At 43.2% G+C, this 19,372-nt stretch overlaps 2 protein-coding genes and 1 non-coding gene across 5 annotated transcripts; 2 read left to right on the forward strand and 1 right to left on the reverse strand.

Annotated features, from left to right (window-relative positions):
* Nucleotides 1-508: 508 nt before the first annotated feature.
* LOC105097635 (ribonuclease pancreatic) lies at nucleotides 509-2,439 on the reverse strand. 2 transcript variants are annotated; one of them, XM_064485782.1, is made up of 3 exons: nucleotides 2,360-2,389; nucleotides 1,964-2,067; nucleotides 509-1,205 (listed from the first exon to the last, which is right to left on the reverse strand). In XM_064485782.1, exon 3 carries the CDS (start codon nucleotides 1,188-1,190, stop codon nucleotides 738-740), a length of 453 nt encoding a protein of 150 aa, XP_064341852.1. In that variant the 5' UTR covers nucleotides 1,191-1,205; nucleotides 1,964-2,067; nucleotides 2,360-2,389; the 3' UTR covers nucleotides 509-737. The 2 variants fall into 2 exon arrangements, with proteins under 2 accessions (XP_064341852.1, XP_010988514.3); XM_010990212.3 differs by having other exon boundaries at nucleotides 1,964-2,439.
* A 13,013-nt stretch (nucleotides 2,440-15,452) lies between these two features.
* Nucleotides 15,453-19,130, forward strand: LOC105097634 (ribonuclease K6). 2 transcript variants are annotated; one of them, XR_010380899.1, is made up of 2 exons: nucleotides 15,453-15,975; nucleotides 16,494-16,728. XR_010380899.1 is itself a non-coding variant. In XM_064485783.1 (2 exons), exons 1-2 carry the CDS (start codon nucleotides 15,951-15,953, stop codon nucleotides 17,285-17,287), a joined length of 492 nt encoding a protein of 163 aa, XP_064341853.1. In that variant the 5' UTR covers nucleotides 15,680-15,950; the 3' UTR covers nucleotides 17,288-19,130. The 2 variants fall into 2 exon arrangements, 1 of the variants encoding a protein (XP_064341853.1); XM_064485783.1 differs by lacking the exon at nucleotides 16,494-16,728 and adding an exon at nucleotides 16,821-19,130 and having other exon boundaries at nucleotides 15,680-15,975.
* LOC116153786 (U6 spliceosomal RNA) lies at nucleotides 18,027-18,133 on the forward strand. Its single transcript, XR_004137665.1, has one exon. It is a non-coding gene; the product is annotated as a U6 spliceosomal RNA (small nuclear RNA).
* Nucleotides 19,131-19,372: the final 242 nt, after the last annotated feature.

Genomic DNA, 19,372 nt, shown 5'->3' on the forward strand with positions numbered 1-19,372 from the left:
TCACGCTGTCTTTCCTTGTGCCAGAGACTTTTGTGTCTGAGCTTCACCCTTTGTCAGCTCACCCAGCATGGCAGTATCCCAGACTATAGCTCCGTTTTATCTAAAATAGCCCATGAGCATCAAAGGACCTACAGGGAAAGGAATGATCTCAGGTCACTAAAAATGCAAGAGTCCATAAAACAGATAAACAACAAGGACCTACGGTGTAGCACAGGGAAGTATACTCAACACCTTGTAATAATATATATAGTGGGAAAGAATGTGTAAAGAAAAAATATACATGTATGTTATATGTATAACTGAATCACTTTAGTAACCTGAAACTAACTTTGTAAATGAACTACACTTCAATGCAAAATTTAAAAAGCAATAAAAAAAAGCCCAAGAGTCAGAAGGTGGCATTTAAGGATTCCATTCACCTCTCACCAAAGCTACTGAGAGTCACGGTTCTCAGCCCTGGCAGGAAGTGATCACGCAAACAGTACCCGGATGGGGACTGCATCAGGAATTCAGGTGATTGCAGCTGTGTTTTATTGAAAGAAGCAGTGAAGTGGTTAACATGGGCCCCAACTCAGAAGCCACTCCTCGCCCCCTAAACCACGCATGAGCAAGCCTCAGGCCAGGGAAGCATGTGTGCATGCTGGATAATTGCCCTCAGGGCAAGTAAGCAAGAGGAGAGAGAAAGATGCCTTGGTGATGAGGTGGGGTATGTCGCTGCTCAGGCCTCAGGTGGGCATCTACACAGAAGCATCCAAGTGCACTGGCATGGACACGTTCCCCTCACAGGCCACAATGATGCGCTTCTGCAGCTTGGTAGTCTTGTATACACAGTTGGGGTACCTGGAGCTGCCTGTCTGGCGGCAGTCCGTGATGTTCACGGTGGAGTTGCTCTGGTGGCAATTGTACTGCCCATTTTTGCAGGTGATGTTTTTCTCGGAGCAGATGGCCTTGACATCTTCCAGGGACTCATGCACAAAGGTGTTCACCGGCTTGCACCATCCACGTGTCATCTTCCGACGCTTCATCATTTGGTTGCAGTAGTTGGTGTTGTTGCCAGGGGAGTTGCCGCTGTCCATGTGCTGCCGCTGGAACTTCTTGGAGGGCGATTCCCTGCCCAGGGAAGGCTGGACCCACCCCAGCACCAGCAGTAAGGACAGGAACAGGAACAGGAACAGGAACTTCAGAACCATGGTCGCCTCACACTCCTGGAGGAGCCGACCCAGGAAAAGAGAGGTGGGGGGGGGGTAAAGCATCACCAGAGAACCCCAGCTGCCAACTGTAGCCTCCCTGGCATATCGTCTCCCACAGGTTAAACAGAAAGATGTCCCTCTTCCAGCGAGTTCTTCCAAGTAATGAGACACTCACATATACAATTCTTCATTAGCATTTGACTCCCACTCCTTACACAGAGGCCATCCTCCCTTCTGGGTAGTGACCCCAGAAATGACCGAAAACCCTAGCAGTCCTGTCTTTGAATGCAGAAGTATTTTTCTTTTAAAATACACTGGAAAAATAAAGTGTCTTTCTCACATTTGTACCCAGTGTTTACGTGGCTCATTAGAAGATCCATTTGAATAAACCATGAAATAAATGAGCCAAATTTTGAATAAGCCAAATTGTATCCCTGAGATACCACGCAGTATTCATCCAGGACCAGGGCTGACAGAGCCCCGCTGTCCTGCAACACAAGGGAAACTCTGCCCCACTGCCTGACGCTGGCACATAAAGGGAAGCCATTGTATCCCAGAGGAAGGGGCTCTCCTTCCACAAGCTATGGGGTGCTGCTCCTTCCCTAGCCCCATGGGTCCGGGGCAGCCTGCTTGCCTCATCCATGACCCCAGCTGTGCCCCAGCTGATGTTTGCCTGGCCCAAGCTTTCTCGGGCTGCCCTCACCCACTCTGCTTCCCTCCTCCCCAACCCTCAAGCAGAAGCAGCACCTGAGACCACCTCTTGGTTTGCTTACCTGGGTCTCTAGCTCGGTCTCTGAGAGAGAGCGTGGAAGGCAGTGTCTGCAACACCCGATCCTGGGAGTGTGGACTTTATACAGACTGAAAAGGGGCTTGGCTTCTGAGAAGAGAAGGGTGGGAGGAACTCTTGGCTCCGGTCCACATGAGAGCAAGGACAATGTGCGGAAGGGATGGGGAATTACACAGGCCACCCTCTTTTCAGGGCTGCTACACAGAGTGAGCCTTTGCCTATGAGAGCCTTTCTTTCCACAGGAAGCAGAGAAAGCCCCCATAGCAGTGATGCCCGAACCTCACCCGAGTCCTACTTATCTCCTTGGGAGCCAGTTTCACCAAGTAGCCCTTGGAGGTTAGCAAAGGGCGCATGTGATCCAGGGAGAGGGAGGGGAACGGACCTGCTCTCTCTCCTGCCTGGAGCTGCTTAGGCCAGAATTCCACATCTCTCCCAGGGAAACCAGGGAGAGGCGGCCAGCTGCTCCCTGCTGGAAGGCGTCCCAGATCTGGAGAAGAAGCGGGAGAGTGCCTGAACCCCGAGAAGAAGGACACCTCTGCATGACTTAACCCCTTTTGGCCACTTCGACAGTCCTGGGCTGTTAGAGGAGGGTGTGTGGCTTTTCTTATCTACAGTGACCTCTCATCCTGCAAGTCAGAGTGGAGTAGAGGAACTAAAGATAAACCAAAATGCAAAATCCCCTTTAGACACTATATAGAGAGCATCATATTTTTTATCAGTAGAATTTCCTCTGAGAAAGAGCCCTGTATTTGCTGGAGGACAATTTTATTTTTATTTATTTTAAAAATACAGTTGATTTACAATATTGTGTTAGTTTCAGGTGTATAACAAAATGATTCAGATATATACAAATTTTAATCCCTTGGGAGTGAGAATTGTCAAACTATCTCTGCATGCTCTAGGTTTACACTGTCTCAGTCCAAATTCTGGTTTAGCATTTTAAGAGCTGGGCAAGTTTCCTCCTCTCTAAAATGGGGATGATAATAATATGGTCCTCTTTGATCCATTTTTAAGGCGAAGTAAGGTAAGATGCAGAGGGCTTGGAGCAGTGCTTAGAAAGCATCAATAAATGTTAGTTCTTAATATTGTTCACAAGGGCTGAGGTTAAGTTCCTCCCAAAGACTCTTTTATATAACACTAGGTGGTCTCTGATTTGCTTTCTCCAGGAGGTGGAGTCAAGTAACTACCAGGCTTTTGTTCTGCTAAAATCCAGAACTAAAAAGAGCAGGCAGTTTGAAAGCCCAGGAGAGGGAACGGAAGGGGGAAGAGAGAAGAGAGGTAACTTGGTGGGAAGAAGAGAATTCTTCAAGGGGGCATTTTTACTTTTTTTTTTTTTTTTTTTTTTTTTGGTAGGTGGAGGTACTTGGGATTATTTATTTATTTTCAGTGAAGGTGCTGGGAATTAAACTCAGGACCTGGTGCAAGCTAAGCACCCACTCTACCACTGAGCTATACCCTCCCCACTAAGGCAGAATTTTAAAATTGCTTTGCCACATGATATCCAAGAAATCTTTGGTAAAGTTGACACTATTTGCTCATGTGCATAAATTTGGAAGAAACAGTGATGCCAAGGAAGTCGTGGTGTGTTAGTTCCATGTTTCCATACTTTGCAAAGCCCCGACACTCCACCCAGGCCTTGTTTGTCTCATAGTCTTTAAATGATACTCATACCCTCCTGAGTAGTGTTGGAAGGAAAACTTTTCATCTCCCTGCTTGTTGCTGAGGCCGAACTCGTTCGGCTCACCACAGGACAGGCCAGAAAATCGGGAGACAAGGTGTTGGGCAAGGAATAGCAACTTTATTCGGAAAGCCGGCAGACAGAGAGGATGGCAGACAAAAGTCTTGGAGAACCATCCTGCTCTAGTCAGAAAACAGGCTCCTTTTATGAAAAAATAAGGGAGGGGGAGGGAAAATAAGGGAGGGGAGTGGTTGATCGTTGTAATCTTCTTGCTGCAGGCATTCTTTGTTCTTGCAGCCATCCCCGTGGGCTAGGTCGTGGTGTCCCTGTAAATCTCCAACAAAACAAAGCTTGTTCTGTACTACATACTTACGTTCAGGTCAAGGGTCCTGCAAATTAACTGACAAAAGACAGGTTAACAGAAGAACTGACAGAATTTATTCATTCGCACATGGAGGAGCACAAAAGAAGTGGTTCCCTCAACAAATTAACAGAGGAAAGATGGAGGTGGCATGGGATCGGGACAGATACAGATTGTATAGGAAATAAATGTGTTTGTTTTTCTTTTTTTTTAAGGAAAGATAAATGAGCTTTTAGGGGAACAGATAGGACATAAAATAGTTTGTGATAAGGTGTGTCTATTCAAGTTCAAGTGGTTTGTTTTCTTCCTGAATGTAAAACCCACCCAAGAGGGGATTTATAGCAGCTTTGCTCTCAGAAGACCTTGCTTTTATTCAGATAAGGGAAGCTCCGAGAAAGAATCTTTTGGCATCTGCTGAGGCTCAAATATCTTCCATTTAAAATAACCTTCATATCAAATCTGTTGATCTGAGTGGGTACCCACAACAGCAATTTAGAATTTCTTCATTCATTCATTCAACAACGGAATGCAGCGATAAATTACAGGGCCTGCCCTCAAGGTGCCTGATGGGATGGTTTGTCAGGTGAGTCCTACCAAGTTGGGTGTGGCTGCACACAAGTAGTGATTCTTTTGGCACCTTTCCATTGCCAGAATTCCAAGGAGTTGGTCCAACAAGATTTCAGAATCACAGTTCAAATATGAACAAGACTTCTGTCACCCGAATACGGTTCTTCAATAGCTTACCCCCTCCTAGGCTTCCCGAACTATACCAAGTCATTTTACCTATTTGTGCGTGGCAAACTGGACAGGCCCTTGGGGTTTTCATTCAGCTTCATGGAAACCATCAAAAACACATCCTTACTATAGCCTTACCCTTGATTTCCTTTCCTTTGGGCAGGAGCTCCAGCTTCAAAACTTCTTGAAGCTTCTGATACAGGAAAACAGATGTGGGGTATAAGAAGGGCCAAGTCCCAGGTCTCAGCTGAGCCCCTGGGACGTGCCCTGCCAAGTATGTGTCAGCATCTTTTAGTAGTAAAGTATTTTTAATTGAGATATATCCCTTTCTTTAGAAACAATGCTTTCCACACTTTATTTATAACTGCCAAGATCAGGAAGCATCCTAAGTGCACATCAATAGATGAATGGATAAGGAAGATGCAGCATATAAATGTAATGGAACACAACTCACCCATGAGAAGGATATTTTGCAATTTGCAGACTTTCATTCACTTTTCTTTTTCACTGCAAAACCCACAATTTTCTAACTGACATAAACATATCCATTGCATCAAAAACAACAAAATACCTAGAAATAAATTAACCAAGGAGGTTACCTATACTCTGAAAATTGTAAAACATTGATGAATGAAATTGAAGATGATACAAAGAAATGGAAAGATGTCTTGTGCTCTTGGATTGGAAGAATCAACATTAACAAAATGGCCGTACTATCCAAAGGAATCTAAACATTCAACGCAACCTCTGTCAAAATACTCACGACGTTTTACAAATCTACTGGAAATTCTGATACCATCAGTGAGGCCACAAGCAATCACAGTTGGTGGCATTTCTACCTGCACCTAGATGGATAATTGACTCTAAACAATTCATCTGGTGATTTTCCTAGTGTCCCTCTCTCCCAGGGGGAAAAAAATTATTAAAATCTCTTTCCAGACCCTAGATAATTCTAAATTTGAGCTCAGCCGTCTTTGTAGGGTGATGAGCCCAACTCTTAACACCTGGAAGAGACTAGCAGCAAACCAAACATACGATGTAAGGCCTTGGTTCCAACCTCATGGCATGAATAACTCCCTTTTTCCTGGATCTCCATGTGTCCCCGCTGGATAATACTTCCTTTGGGATCAGGATGCATGGTCCTGTTTGCCGCAGACTAATACCTCATGAACGTTAGGAATAGTACTCCAAGATTTGCTTGTATACAGAGACCCTAACTCTATAAATCGCCAAGGCTGGAAATTCCAATTTAGTTATCAAATCCAGATGGGGCCATTCTGCAGTATTCAGGAACAATATTTGGGGGAATTGCTGGCTCAATTTTTATGTGAATAATCAGAGTAGTGTTCTCATCAGTGGGAATCACAAAATAGAAGACTTTAAGAAACCTACTACTAACTCTGGCAGAAGTTATGAATGATACCACGTCTGCCCTAGATGGAATACACATCAGTCTCAGCTCATCGGTATGAGCAGTGATGGACAATCACATTGCTTTAGATTTCTTGTGGGCCAGTCATGGTGATGTCTATGCCATTGCTAATACTTCTTGCAGTACTTGTCCATGAAATAGGCAAGTCTAACAGGCTATCCATTGCTCTAAAGAAGAAGACATTTGGATGTCTAAGGTTGATCCTCATGGTCTATGGGATTTGTTCTGTTGGCCTGGGTTGGCCAGTTGGGCTTCCTGGTCTTGAAGTACCTCAGAGGGACTATTAATTATTCTTCTTTTAGTGAGAGTGGTCATTATACTGGTCTGTTGCATTTTATCCAGAATCTTAAATGCTTCTCCACAGCCGCTCTCTCCTCAGATGACCACCATGATGATACAATAGAAGGATCAGGAAGATCTTGCAATACAGTTGACTATGAAGTTAACCAAACTGTTTCTGGACAATGAAGATCTGGAATTCTAGCTTTCCCTAAATTGGTCAACTTGTTGGAAATGAGAGAATAAACAAAAAGAGGGTCAGAGCGATGAAATGGGTAAACAAACAATGGCCAGATTATACATGAAGGTAAACTTTGACCCCAAATCAGCAGCAATAAATCCAGAAAGCCAACCCACTCTACAGAGCACACCAGTCCAGAAAGCCAAACAAGAACCCCTGTGGCAAAACAGGTTGGCTGCTGGCCTTTGGGTTAGCCAGGACGTGATGAATAACTGAAAGTTTCCCTAATTTTTGTCCCTAAAACCTCAAATTAGGACCAACTGGAGAACACCAAATATGCACGTCTATCCAATCACAAAGTTGTCTGGCTTCTGGGCAACCCACCTCCAGCTCCATGCCAACAGCCTCCACTCAGGGTACACCTTCTGAAGGCCTCCCATTTTTCTACCATGGAGCTTTCCTAATTCCTCACAACTGAGTCTTTGCCAAACGCAAGTGACAGTGGTTGATGTCCTTCTATAGTAAGTTTACTGAATAAATAGAGTTTCTTTGTTCCCATCTGAGTGGTTTTCTTCATTTCCACATGATTTTGACAAAGCAAGGAAGACTTTAGGTAGAGGGTGAGGCTGTTTTACAAGGAAGGTGCAGAAACTCCCAAGGATGTTCTGCCATTAGGCTGGCTCCAAAGGCTCAACACAGCGCCCACAAACACACACATACACACAGACATACACACACAGAGAACAGTGTCCCAGGGTTCCTTGTCAAACTCAGAACAAAAGGAAGCAGAAGAAAATTAGAACAGGAAAGGATAGAAACATGGAGGAAGGAAAAGGGGTCGATCAGTGATCGAAACGGGAGGGTGGCAAGGGAAGGATGGAGGACGTATCCAAAGAGATACCTGAAGCCCGTGCTGCCCCTGACCCTTCCCACCGTGGATCTGCACAACCCAGGTAACCACAGAGGTGAAATACAGGAACTGCCGTGATGACATCCTACAACGCATCTTTCCCACATGTGAGTCTAAGCCTAAGATGTAAGATTATTGTTTTTAATGATTGATTGTATGGAGAGTGGGAAGGACAGGGATGGAGGTTAAGCTGAGATGATGACCAGCACTTCTCCCACCACTAGTTCTTCCTGTCTTGTAGAAAGCTCAGTCCTGGCCGCAGACTCCTTTTCCTTGACTGTCTCAACTCGGGCCACTCCCTGGTTAACACTGATCAATAAGAGGTCATGGTGCAGAGCTGGGCAACTGCAGGGAGGAAGGCAGAGTTAGAGAACTATTTTTTTTTTTAATTAAAGTATAGTTGGTTTACAATTCGTGTTAATTTCTGGAGATCACCATCTTCAGTTCCCTTCGTCTGGGGGCTCTTCCTCTCCCCTCCCTCCCTTTGTCTCAGACACTGAAAGTTTTTGGACATACCTACTTGTGAGTTGATTCTCAGACAATCATGTGGAGGAAGTAGGCTGGGTCTGCGGGTATTTGCGAGCACAGGAAGGGCAGGGGTGTAACTTCTGCAAAGCTCTATTCTGTCTTCAAGTCTCAGTTCCTCTTTCTGAGCTTCCTCCCCTTCACATCTCTTCCACATATCTATGCAGAAGCTCCTTGTTCCCTCTCTTCTTTTATCTTTAAAAATCCAGAACTATTCGGAATTCAGTAAAATTGAATATATATTTTAAGACTTATTCCAAATACAGAATATAATTTTTTTAAATCTTATTGAAGAACTTCAAGAAAAAAGGTGGATATAGATGGATTCCTTTTTGGAATAGAGGGATACATTTCCTGACACCCCATAAATTCTCCAAGGAAACTGTGCATGAGCATGTGCATGGAGGGGATGGTGTGTGGGGAGATACCCAGAACCAGGCAGGTGAGAAACAAGGGGAAGATGAGTCCAGCAGGTATGAAGGCACCTGGCATCCCAGGCCCTTGGGATGCTGGGCTGGTCCTCCTAGAGAGAGGACTGTGCAGGGCCAGGGAGAGGGTGGTTAGGCAGGTGTACTGACCCTGGCTAATTAACACCAAGGGGAAGGAAGTGCCCAGCTGATGGAAAGGGAGGGCATTTCTCTTATCGTACAGCTGGCTGCTTCATCTCCAAGGACAGACTCCAGTACCTCTTTCTTTGTTCCCACGCAAGTTTCTGCTATTTGCTGTTGAGCTCAGGGAACACCTACAAATGAGAAAACAGAAAGGCTTTTGTACCCAGGAGGGCCCTGAAAGGTCCTGCTCAGGTTCAAGCACATAATCATCATAATCCGACCTCTGCCAACCTCCCTAAGCTCATCTCCTGTCACTCACTTTACTTTTCTCTTAATAGCAATCTTACCAGCAGTTCCAGAAATACGCCATGCACATTTCAGCTATGGAAACTTCAATCCAGGAGATAAAAACAAGGAAAAGGAGGGCACGGTTTTCCCTCTCTTGCATTGGCCCGTTCCCTATTCTCAGGAGTGTTCCTTCTTTCACTATTGTATTTACTTCAGTAATCAAAGTCTTGCTTCTATCATGATTTCTGTCTCTCCTCAAAAATCTTTTTTCTGGTACTAAGAACTGAGGTAATTCTTATTTCCCTGTTCCCAGTAACAAATTCATTTTGGTATGTTTCGATTTTTAGACAGCAAATCGATGGCTTTCATCAAATTCTAATAGAAGTTTATGTCCATTGCTCTAGTGGCTACCATAGAAATACCACACATATGCACCTAACTACAAATGATACCATTAAAACTAGTCAAAACTCATTTTACCAACTAGGATTGGTGATCCCAAAGTAATTTATATTAAAGTAGAGACACTCCAGCTGGCAAAATTTCAGCTTTCATTGGCCACCTGGTATAGCCCATATGTCAGGAGTTGGCATTATCTAGAACAAAGACATTGTTCACAGGTCTTATTTGAAGATAGATATTTTCACAACATGCATCAAAATGATAATAACTGCATATATCCTGTTACACAAAGTTTATTTCTGATCTAACACAGCACTGTGATCACATCCATGCTGCTGGTGCTGAGTGGTATGCCAGGGGCAAAGGAAGAGGTGGCTTGCTGCACCATCTTTCCCTTTTGTTCTGTATCCTGAGAAAATGTCTATCTCATCTTGCATTGTGAATGTTACATGTTATAATCCTCAAATCCTTCCCCTCAAATATTGAAGAAATCTGGTTTTACCAGCCATAAAGTCACTTATACCTGAAGAAGGATTAATACAATGGTCACATTTAGGCTAAATGATTGCTTATTCCTATGCTCGCCCTTACAACGGTCAACTGATCTGACTGACCGGTTGCTACTCACAGTTTCAGGCCCACTGTTAACACTAAAGCTATTGATCTGACTGTTTCTGTTTTATTCCAGTAATCAAATGCTGTAATCATGCTTGGTCTCTGAGTCCATCTCCAGGGAGAAGGTCATAGAACTGCTACCTTACAAAGTAGGCTAAATACCAAGAAGACCACTCCTTGAGTGCTTAGGAGATAAAGAGATCAAAAAAAGTGACAACCGCCGGCCTCTATAGAATGGGTCACCCGGAGGTATCATGACGCCATTCTAAGTCTTCTGATGAGAAAATGATTCTGTTGATTGTGATCCATGCTTTATTGTTTGAGCTATGGCTTCATAACCACCCACCCCATCCCCAAGATGGGTTCACAGTTTTGTAGGCACTAGCCTTCTGTGAGGCTGATCTTCCGACAACATACCCAAGATCAAAATCCCTAAATTTCCATTCCAGATGTGGGAGGTATGCTTTCCTGTTTGCTCCATATGGTCTTGTGAGTACCTGAAAGGCAATTTGCCCTACAGAGAAAATCTAACTCAATTAGAAGTGGGGAAGGGACAGTTCAGTGGTAGAGTGTATGTCTAACATGCATGAGATCCTGGGTTCAACCCCCAGTACATCCACCCAATAAATGAGCCAAATTATCCCCCCCTGCCCCCCCTAAGAGACCCTTCCCTCAAAGCCAGCAGGGAGCTCAAGTTAGAACTCAGTTAGGAGGAAGGAGGGAAAAACACTGTGTAAATGTGCGGTTAGTAAAAGTCATCCTGCTTTGAAGAGCTGGAGCAAAGAGTAGAAGAATAAGACAGCAGATCTGAAGTCTTCTAGCCAAATTTACCCTTCAATTATACTTTGGTATATTTCTAGTTTAACAATAAAATGGAATAGTGAGTGCTAGTAAGGCCTGATCAAATTCAGGCTGGGAGAGCTGCTCTGTGCCTGGAGAGGGGACAGCTCAGGAGAGGATATATGAGAATGTAACTAAACAAAAGTTCATGTATCTGATGCACAGTGAGGCGAAACACACTGAAAGATTGGAGTTTGAGCAGAGAATGGTTTATTGCAGAGCCAAGCAAGGTGGACAGGCAGCACGTGCGCAAAAAACCCAACTTAATGATGATTTTCGGGGAAAAGCTTTTATAGGGAAAATCTGGGGGTACAGGTTCAGGGTGTGGGTCTTTCTTCTGATTGGTCAGAAGTTAGGTAACAGGGCAGTGTTCCAGGAATCTTGTGCTCAGCTTGAAGTTACCATCCTCCACCTGGGTGGGGGCCTTAGTTCCTGCAGAAGGACTCAAAGATATTGTTATATATTCCTTGAGGTGGAACCAGGTCCCTGTCGCAAGGCTGCGCTATTATTTCTTGATTCATCGTCCCCTGTCTCTGCATTCCCTCCCTTCCCTGATTAGCAACTGTTTGAATCTGCCCTTTGGGTTCTGTGTGGCTAGGGGAGGGGGCAGACATACGGCAGTTCTCTATACTTTCTATTTAATTCTTCTTTACATCTAACATTGCTGTGAACAAATAAGTCTTTTAATCTTAAAACATTTTTTTAAGATTTTTCTAAGAAGGTCACAGAGGATGAATGAAGTTAATTTCCTGCATCAAGAAATGGGGGACACAGAAAGGATTTGTACAAGGAAGGTCCCCACAGGGTCCTGCTGTTTCAAGCACAGCCTAGAAAGATGGGTAAGCAGCCAGTCAGATGAGGTGAGAAAGGATATTCCAGAAAGAAGAAATAATACCTGTAAACATATCAAGTGTTAAAGAATAAATTTTTTTATTAATAAATAAATAAATTTTAAGTTAAAACTGTGGCTCTCATGAAAGTTTTAAAAAATAAACTCATGTCATTGAATAAACTGATGAATAAATCCATTTTTTCAACTCATTAACTAATGAGGAAATCAGTAGGATGCCAAAAACAGTTCAAATGTGATTTTGCTTTACAGAAAATGACAGTCTCTGCTGGACTACGTACATTTGCACTGTTATGAACAGGATATACATGCGTTGTTATCAGCTTTACATAAGTTCATTTCTACCCTGCAGGTCTACCCTGCACAGTAACTGCTCATCCCCTGAGGGTCTGCTGGATAAATCCTCCTCCACTGAGAGGACTCCCAGTAACCTCTTTTGTCCATTTCCAAGTCTTGGGAAATCTTTCCTGTCAGAAGATACAGAAAATTGAGGACTTGTTCAAGAAATAGAGGTCCTTATGACTGGTGTGAAAAGGACAGAGGGAGTCACAAGAAACAGTATGACCAAGCAATTGGACAAAAATGAAATGGTATCACATGCCCAAACTGACCAGTGGGCTAAGGGTTGGAGGCCATCTTGAGTGTCAGGACTTCAGCTCTGCAGAAACAATAAAACGAAACCTCACAAAGGAACTTGGAACTCATCACTTGGCTTCAGCCTCTGACTCACTGTTCTGGGCACTCACTGGCCTGATGCCTGACACAGAAATACATTGGTAACCATGGGAGAGGGAGTGTTCTGAGAGGTCTGAATATGAGTGGTAATTGCTATAAGAAGTAACTGTTAAAGACAAGACACTGGTCTTCTGTTATTTCAGTGACAAGTGCTTGAGACTGTTACTTTCGCCGTCAGCAAGCGTGTAAAGGTCTAGAGAATGAAGTAGACCAAGTAACAGGCCCGAGGCCTTGTCCACTCCCAGCTGGGCCAGGATGTGCAGAAGACATAGATATGTCTACATAGAGACTCCAGAGTGGAGACACGGCAGATGCCCTGAACTTGCTTTAGAATTGCCGGGCTGGCACAAGGGCCAAGCCAACCACCAGCGTCCATTCCCTACACAGGGAGTGTCTGATGGGATTCAGGACACGTTGCTCCAGAATGTGGCACCTTGCCAGACTGAATATTTCAAGCTGAAGGAATTCAAGAGATGGCAGGTAGTGCAGCAAGCAATTTCCGACCTGCTGAAGCAGATCATAAGATCTTCATATGTGAGGAGCCCTCCCTATACCTAAGGGGCAAGGAGCATCCTTATCTCTGAAGACAGAATCTCAGTGAGTAGGCCTTGCAAGTTTCTCCCAGTTCACTACACTTAGCTTGGACCCTTTGTTCTTTCCCATCTTTCCGTGACTTCCCATTCCTTATAAAACCTGGCATTAAAAGGCTCAGGTTTAACCACTTCTTAAGGAAGGTTCCTGTGCCATGTTCAGATTAAATGAAATAACTGTGTATGCTTTTCTGTTACTAATCTCTTTTGTTACAGGGGGCTGGGTGAGAATTTAGAAGGGTAGAAGGAAAAGATATTTTTTCTCTCTTACACTTCCAAGATTTGGGATTACATATGAGAGACAGATAACAGAGTTAGATTCTCCCATTCTTACCTTTTCCCATCTCTCCTACACCTTAGTCATTACAGCGACAGGAAATCACCTGCCTGATTTAAGACAAAGTGGAAGCTGTATCTCAGGAATCAGTTATAACCTCAGTCTTGAGAACTTGGAAATTGGGTGAAAATCAGTATCAGCCAAGAAGAACAGTTCTCAACTAAGAATGGGGAACAGAATCACTACACAGGTAACCAAACAAAGATATGCAAAGACCTCAGTGCCCAAGACTCTGATTCAGCAGGCCTGGGTTCTGGGCCTTTAAGTCATTTCATGGGCAATTCTGATGTGAGGCCAGGCTTGGAGGACCCCTAGCCAGGGATGCTGATGCTGTTTTCTGCTGCAGTGGCCTGGGGGTGCTATCAAGCTGTGGAACTGTAGGGAGAAGGACGTCTGTCCTAACACATAAGGCTGCAGAAGAAGACAGGTGAGTGCTCGGCAGACACACATCTTACAAAAATGTTTTCAGATTAAAAGACTTATTTGTTCAGAGCAATGTTAGATTTAGAGAAGAACTGAGTAGAAAGTACAGAGAGTTCCCATATGCCTGTCCCCCTCCCCTAGCCACACAGCACACACTTTTCCTATTATAACATCTTACATTACTGTGGTTCTTCTCTTACAATTAATCAACAAATATTAATACATTGTTATTGACTAAAGTCTACAGTTTACAGTAGGATTTGTTATTCTTTGGAAAAGTTTTCTCAAGGGAATAAAGTCATTGTCTTAGAAGAAAAACTTTTCCTTCACACACTGTGAGGGTCCCTGGCTGGGTCTGAAAATTAAACTGACAAAGGCAGATCAATAGAAGGAAAGCACACATATTTTATTAAATGCTTACATGTCCATGGGAGTGTTCAGATGACAATGAAAATCCAAATTAAGTGCATAGAGCAGGAAGCTTTTATATCTTTTAGTCAAAGAAACAATACATTTATGAAGACTTGTCATGACAAAGGGGTTTGGTCTATGGGTATTAAATGATGAAGACGGAACTAGAAAGATAGGGGTTAGTTTCCTCTGGCGCCCTCTCTAGGCAGATAAGAGTCCATCTCCAGTGAAAGGAGAATTAATTTTTCTGCCATTAGACAAAAAAGGAGATCTTTCTGTACTTAATGCTTCTCACTTGCCTTCAGTGCAAAATAGTTTTTATGTCAAAGAGCCATATGTTGGGGTGACATATTCTGGTTTCCTTTAGCATAAACATGGGATATCTCTCCATTTATTTAGCTCTACTTTTGAATTATTTCATCCGAATTTTATCGTTTTCCTCATATTAATCTTGTACATATTTTATTGGATTTATACCTAAGTACTTCATTTTTCTTTGTTGCTAATATGTTCGGTTTTTTTCTTTCAAATTCCTGTTATTCATTGCTGGGATTTATGAAAGCAATCTATTTTTGTATATTAGCCTTGTATCCTGCAACTTTCCTATAAACAAGTAGTTTTTATCCTAAAGATAATTGGAGCCATGAAAAGCATGGGGCAAGAGCATTCCACTGTTATCTTCATGCTCCAAGAATACTAATCTGGAAGTAATATGTCAGATAGATTGGAAAGAAAAGAGGTTAAAGGCAGAGGGTCCATGTAGGAACCTTTTATGTGAGCCCTTTAGGAGACAATAAGATTCTGAATAAGGGCATTTTAGCACCAGTGGAAAGGTAAGTGCAGATTTAAGAGGTAAATCCCCTAAGTTCGTCCTTTCCCTTCATATGTGTGGTTCTCTTCACACAGCTTCCTCTTTGGGATGCCCTTACCATCCTCTTCATCTAACTTCTAGTTGATCCTCAAAACTCGGTTCCAGTGTTGTGCTCTCTAAAAATACCTCCTCTCTCCTGTCTCCTCACACTTCCTGAGGAGCTGCAGTTACCTCCATCGCAGCTGCAAGTGCTGTTTATGTTTATTAATACGTAACTGGGGAGGTTAGAGTTCAGTGCCAGAGTGCATGGTTAGCATGCATGAGGTCCTGGGTGCAATCCCCAGTACCTGCATTAAATACATAAGTAAATAAATAGACAAATGTAATTACCTCCCTCCCTACAAAAAAATTTACAAAGAAAGAATAAACAAAGTTAAAAAAAATATATGTATATGTGTGTGTGTGTGTGTATGTGTGTGTGTATGTATAAAATGTATTTGCTCATTTACCTGACTGTTTCTTTCATTAGATCATGAGCTCCTGAATCTGAGTAGCCCAGTAATTGGCCCAACAAACACACACATAAAGGAATAATTCAAATCTCTTGTTGAAACTTACTTTACCAAGTACAGGGCAGTTATTACATGAGATTTTCACGCATAGTTTCTCCTAAGGAACGGAAATCATGAAACTTCAAAAACTGAAACTTCAGTTCAGGAAGGAAGCAGCAACCCATATCAGGAAGTGATCAGGTCCTAGAACTCTGTTTTGAGTCTCATCGTTTCTTTAAGTAGCCTTACTCTTCCTGTGTCCAGTGTTACTGATACTATTTTAAACAGCCATTTGGAAAGGGTAAGAGTATCATCCCCACTGTGCACAAGAAGTTCATCTTCCAAGCGCTGGGTTTCTCTTGCCTGGGGCTCAGAGCCCCTCCCCTGCTGCACGCGGGCAGCCCGGGCAAGCCTGGGGGAACAAGAGACAAGCCTCGGAGCCTGGGACTAAGCACCACTTCTGGCTCCATGGGAGCCCCAGCGTGGAGACCTGGTAAGAGGTGGAGCCTGAGGGCTGGGGAGAGTGAGCTGTGAAGGTGGCCGGGAGGTCCGGGTCAAACAGCTGGAGGTAAACATTTCAGGAGCAAAGAGGGAAGAGACAAGGTTTCTGACACGGGGACCATCAAAAGCAGGAGTACAGGACAAAGAGAAGAGTGAGTTCTACCAATCAGGAAAGGTCATCTTACCTCAAATGCCTCCTCACTGGGCTTCAGTTTCTTCACAGAATTGTGAGACTCAACTGAGAAAGAAGACGGTTTAAAAAAAAAAAAACTGATGAAATGTTAAGAGGCAGAATAAAAATCTAAATGGTTGTGAGTAATAATTTTGCTCCTATGGCTTTGTGAAAGAAAAGCCGGGCTGGGCTTACAAGCTAACTCACATCTAAGTGTAACAGGTCTCGTATTACTGATCTAAGTTCTACTGGGCTGACTTGTAAATCTAAGTTAATTAGTGTTGGTTTACTGATTCCCTGTTCATGGTTTTTTTTTTTGTTTTTGTTTTTTTTGCTAGCCAGCTGGATTTTCAGAGAGACATATTGGGCCTTGAAATGTTGGTTTGCTGCCTCCCTGCCTCTACTTTTGTGATAATGATGCTGCTAAAGCTGTTCCATGCCTATTGGCCGAATACCCCAAGCTTGTAATTAACCGTATAAAACCTCATGCGCATGATTTGGAGGTGCTCAGGGCTTCGGAGCAGAAGCCCCTCTGAGCCCGCTGGTGTAATAAATCTGAGTACTCCAACCCTCCGAATGGTGCTTGTTTCTTGGCTGGCCTGTCATTTCTGTAACAGCTTCTCCTGTTCTTCTCTGTCACCATCATCTTCTCTCTTCTTACACAGAAAAGATGGGGCCATGGCTTCTGGGACGCCTTCTCCTCGTGTTGCTGCTGGGACTATGGTGGGCAGTGCCTCCCCTTTGTGCTTTGCCTGAGGGTCTCACCAGGGCTCGATGGTTTGAAATTCAGCACATACAGCCGAGGCCTCTCCCGTGTAACAAGGCGATGAGTGTTGTCAATAGTTACACCCGGCACTGTAAGCCTGAAAACACCTTTCTGCACACCTCCTTCCAGGATGTGGCTGCTGCCTGTGATTCGCCAAACATCACATATAAGAACAGCCAAAACAATTGCCACGAGGATCCGAAGCCCGTTCACCTGACTCAGTGCAGCCTCACTGCGGGCAGGTACCCTGACTGCCGCTACCGAGAGGCTGCCGAGTACAAGTGCTACATTGTGGCCTGTGACCCTCCTCAGAAGGGCGACCCTCCCTATGCGTTGGTTCCTGTGCACTTAGATAAGGTTGTTTGAGGTTTCCATCACTTTCATTCTCACTTGGCACAAATTCTCTTATGATCTTTTCTGATTTTTCTTTGCTTTTGTTGATTTTCCTGGTTCCCAGAGAAGGGAAAGGGAGGGTGTTGGAAGAATTAGAGTGACGAGGATATCAGACAGTTTTCTGCTTTGGAGCTCAGTGTTTTGAAGGCAGACAGAAGGGAAGAGGGCAAAGAAGGGTCCAGGCCTCTGTATTTTCAGCCTTAGAACTTTGCTGCGTTACAGGAGAAAAGCAATTTTAATTACACATGTACATGTGGGATCCCTACAAATACATGAGACTCAAAAGACACGGGTAACCCGGGGGGGCTCAGGGTCTGTGTCTGCAGCGGCATCCCGAGACCAGGCCTGGTGCCGGGAGGGTTGCCCTGGCTTAGAGATGCCACGTTTCCCAGGGAAAATGAGCTAAGTAGACAACCCAATACATGTCTCCTACCCACAGGGTGTGGGAAAAGAAATTGAGTATCAGGTCAGAGGACACTGCACTTTTTAAAATGTTATGCTGACTAGAGGATGTGAGGCCACTCCTACTGCTTTACTTCCTGCCTTAGTTGGTACTTTACTTAGTTCCACTGGGGAAAAGAAGTGTACAGTCGAAGAGGATTTTATTGAAAAAATTCAATACTATGAATATTTTTGCTGAAGTCATCTTTTTAATCTGTAAATTGTTTTTAAAGCCATACAGTCTAGATAGGGTCAATAGAAACAGAAAAGTTCGCTCCCCTTTGCAGCACATATACTAAAATTACAACGATTCAGAGAAGATTAGCATGACCCCCTCACAAGGATGACACACAAATTCCTGAAGCCTTCCATATTTTTTGAAGTAAGTCAGACAGAGAAAGACAAACGTCATATGATATCATTTATATGTGGAATCTAATATATGACCGAAATGAACCTATTTACAAAACAGAAAGACACTCACAGAGATAAAAAAACAAATTGTGGCTATGGGGGGAAGGCAGGGAGGGAGGGATAAATTGAGAGTATGGGATTGGCTGATGGAAAATACTATGCATAAAATAAATTTAAAAAAACAGGTCCTACTGTATAGCACAGGAAACTGTATTCAATATCTTGTAATAACCCTCAATGAAAAAGAATCTCTCTCTTTCTGTATATATATATGGAATAAATGGAATCACTATGCTGCAATCACTATGCTGTACACAGGAAACTAATACAACATAGTAAATCAAAAAAATAAAAATTAAAAAAAAGGAATACTAATCAATCAGTCACTCAACACAAGCAGAAGAAGTGATGTGCACGTTTGAGGCAAGCCTGCAGGGGTGTGGGGTGGCAGGAGCGGGGCCAAAGACCCTCAGGGGAAGGCAGAAGCGGATGCTCGTGAGGAGGGGAAATCCAGAGCGCCTCACACTTCGTGATGGACTTTAGAAAAGCCTACTCTTGCCCTCTCTCATGCACTCATTTCATTTTTAATGTGATTTATTACTTTTCAAAAATTAAACAATGTAGACCAATACAAACTAATATATGGTGCTCAAATGAATAAATATTGTGTTCCACATGCTTACTCTTAGAAAAATACAAAAACACTGGAGTCCATTCTATTCCTCCCTCCACTCCCATTCCTCTTAATTCTTCTTAAATGAAATCATAAATTTAGAGTGTCTCCAGCCCTATTTTGACACTTTTACTTCATAAACATTATACAGTGTTTCCATGTGCAATTTAAAAATAAATTTATCCAAATGCCATTGTATGGTAGAAATCATTCTGCAACTTGATTTTTTTGTTCACTCAACAGTGTTTTTAACACACATTAGTATTAAAATGTGTCTTTCTTGTTCTTTTATTTTTTCAGATGTATTATATTTTTCTTTGGATTAATAAACCATCATTTACTTATCAGTCGTCTCTTGGTCGATATTTGGGATGCTCTCAAATTTTCACTCCAACGAGCAGTGTTGCAACAAATGTCTGTGTACATTTCTCTGTGTGCACATGTGGCAAAATTTTACCTCTGGGTGACATGATCTCCCTCGTAGGTACACGGAGATGTGGAATTTCCAAGTTATACATATATTTAATTTT

Source organism: Camelus dromedarius, chromosome 5 (assembly GCF_036321535.1).
Source record: "Camelus dromedarius isolate mCamDro1 chromosome 5, mCamDro1.pat, whole genome shotgun sequence".
NCBI classification, from domain to species: domain Eukaryota; kingdom Metazoa; phylum Chordata; class Mammalia; order Artiodactyla; family Camelidae; genus Camelus; species Camelus dromedarius.